Consider the following 1,046-nt stretch of genomic DNA (forward strand, 5'->3'; position numbering starts at 1 on the left):
GAAGATGCCACCCCGTGTGGCATGCCAGGCACAGAGCCCCTCACACCCACCCATCGTCCAGAAGAGGAACCTGAAACTCAGCCCTTAACTAAGGATGGGAGCGGGAAGCCTGGCTCCTGGGCTGGGAACCCACTGCGCCATCTCACTGTGGGTCCTGGGGAAACGCTGCCCCCTAGTGGAGACTCCGGTTCCTCTAGGATGGATGTTCATGCCACTTCCTGGGGTGCCGGGAGCCTGTGGGGGGGACGACTGAGCGGGCAGTGCTGTACCCTGTGCATCTGACCTGCGCGGGGGAGGGGGCAGGGCCGTGGGGCCGCCGAGACCGCGGTGGGGCCGCTGAGACCGCGGTGTGCGCAGGTACTTCATGCTGGTGGTGGCCCTCCAGGCCCACGCACAGAATCAGAACTACACGCTGGCCGCCCAGATCTCGGAGCGCATCATCGTGCGGGTGAGGGCACCTCCTCCAGGGGCTTGAGGGCCCCCCCCCCCCAGAGCTGGGAGAAAAGCACCCGGGGGGAATTCCGGGTCAGGGGTCAGTGGGGAGTCAGAGTCCCGCTGGGCCCTTGGAAGTGTGGCCTCGGGCAAGGCTCCACCCTCTCTGGGCCTGGCATCTCCTAGAGGGAGGAAGTGGACAGGCCTGGGGGCTTCCCCAAGTCCCACAGAAACTGAAAACTGCCGCAGCGGGAGGGACAGCTTAGGCATAGTGGGGTGAGGAGCCCTGGCTGGAGCTGGAGGGGCGGGTGCCCCCTTTCCCAGGGGCCTGCAGGTCTCCCACCCCCCGGCACTGATCCATCCAACCCTAACGTGCCTAGGCCTCCAACCCAGGCCAGTTTGAGAGCGACAGTGACGTGCTGTGGCAGCGGGCACAGGTGCCCGACACGGTCTTCCACCACGGCCGCGTGGGCATCAACACCGACCGTCCCGATGAGGCGTTGGTTGTGCACGGCAACGTCAAGGTCATGGGCTCACTCATGCACCCGTCGGACCTTCGGGCCAAGGAGCACGTGCAGGAGGTGGGGCTGCGGCTGGGGGTGGGGACAGCTGAG

The 1,046-nt window shown here is 66.4% G+C and overlaps 1 protein-coding gene across 1 annotated transcript in view; it reads left to right on the plus strand.

Moving 5' to 3' along the window:
* Nucleotides 1-1,046, plus strand: part of MYRF (myelin regulatory factor) — a 19,844-nt gene that overhangs the window by 11,022 nt on the left and 7,776 nt on the right. Inside the window, 2 exon segments of the mRNA XM_015569811.1 lie at nt 342-448; nt 813-1,013. Coding sequence (XP_015425297.1) covers nt 342-448; nt 813-1,013 — 308 coding nt within the window.

This window comes from Myotis davidii, unplaced genomic scaffold (assembly GCF_000327345.1).
Source record: "Myotis davidii unplaced genomic scaffold, ASM32734v1 scaffold826, whole genome shotgun sequence".
NCBI classification, from domain to species: Eukaryota; Metazoa; Chordata; class Mammalia; order Chiroptera; family Vespertilionidae; genus Myotis; species Myotis davidii.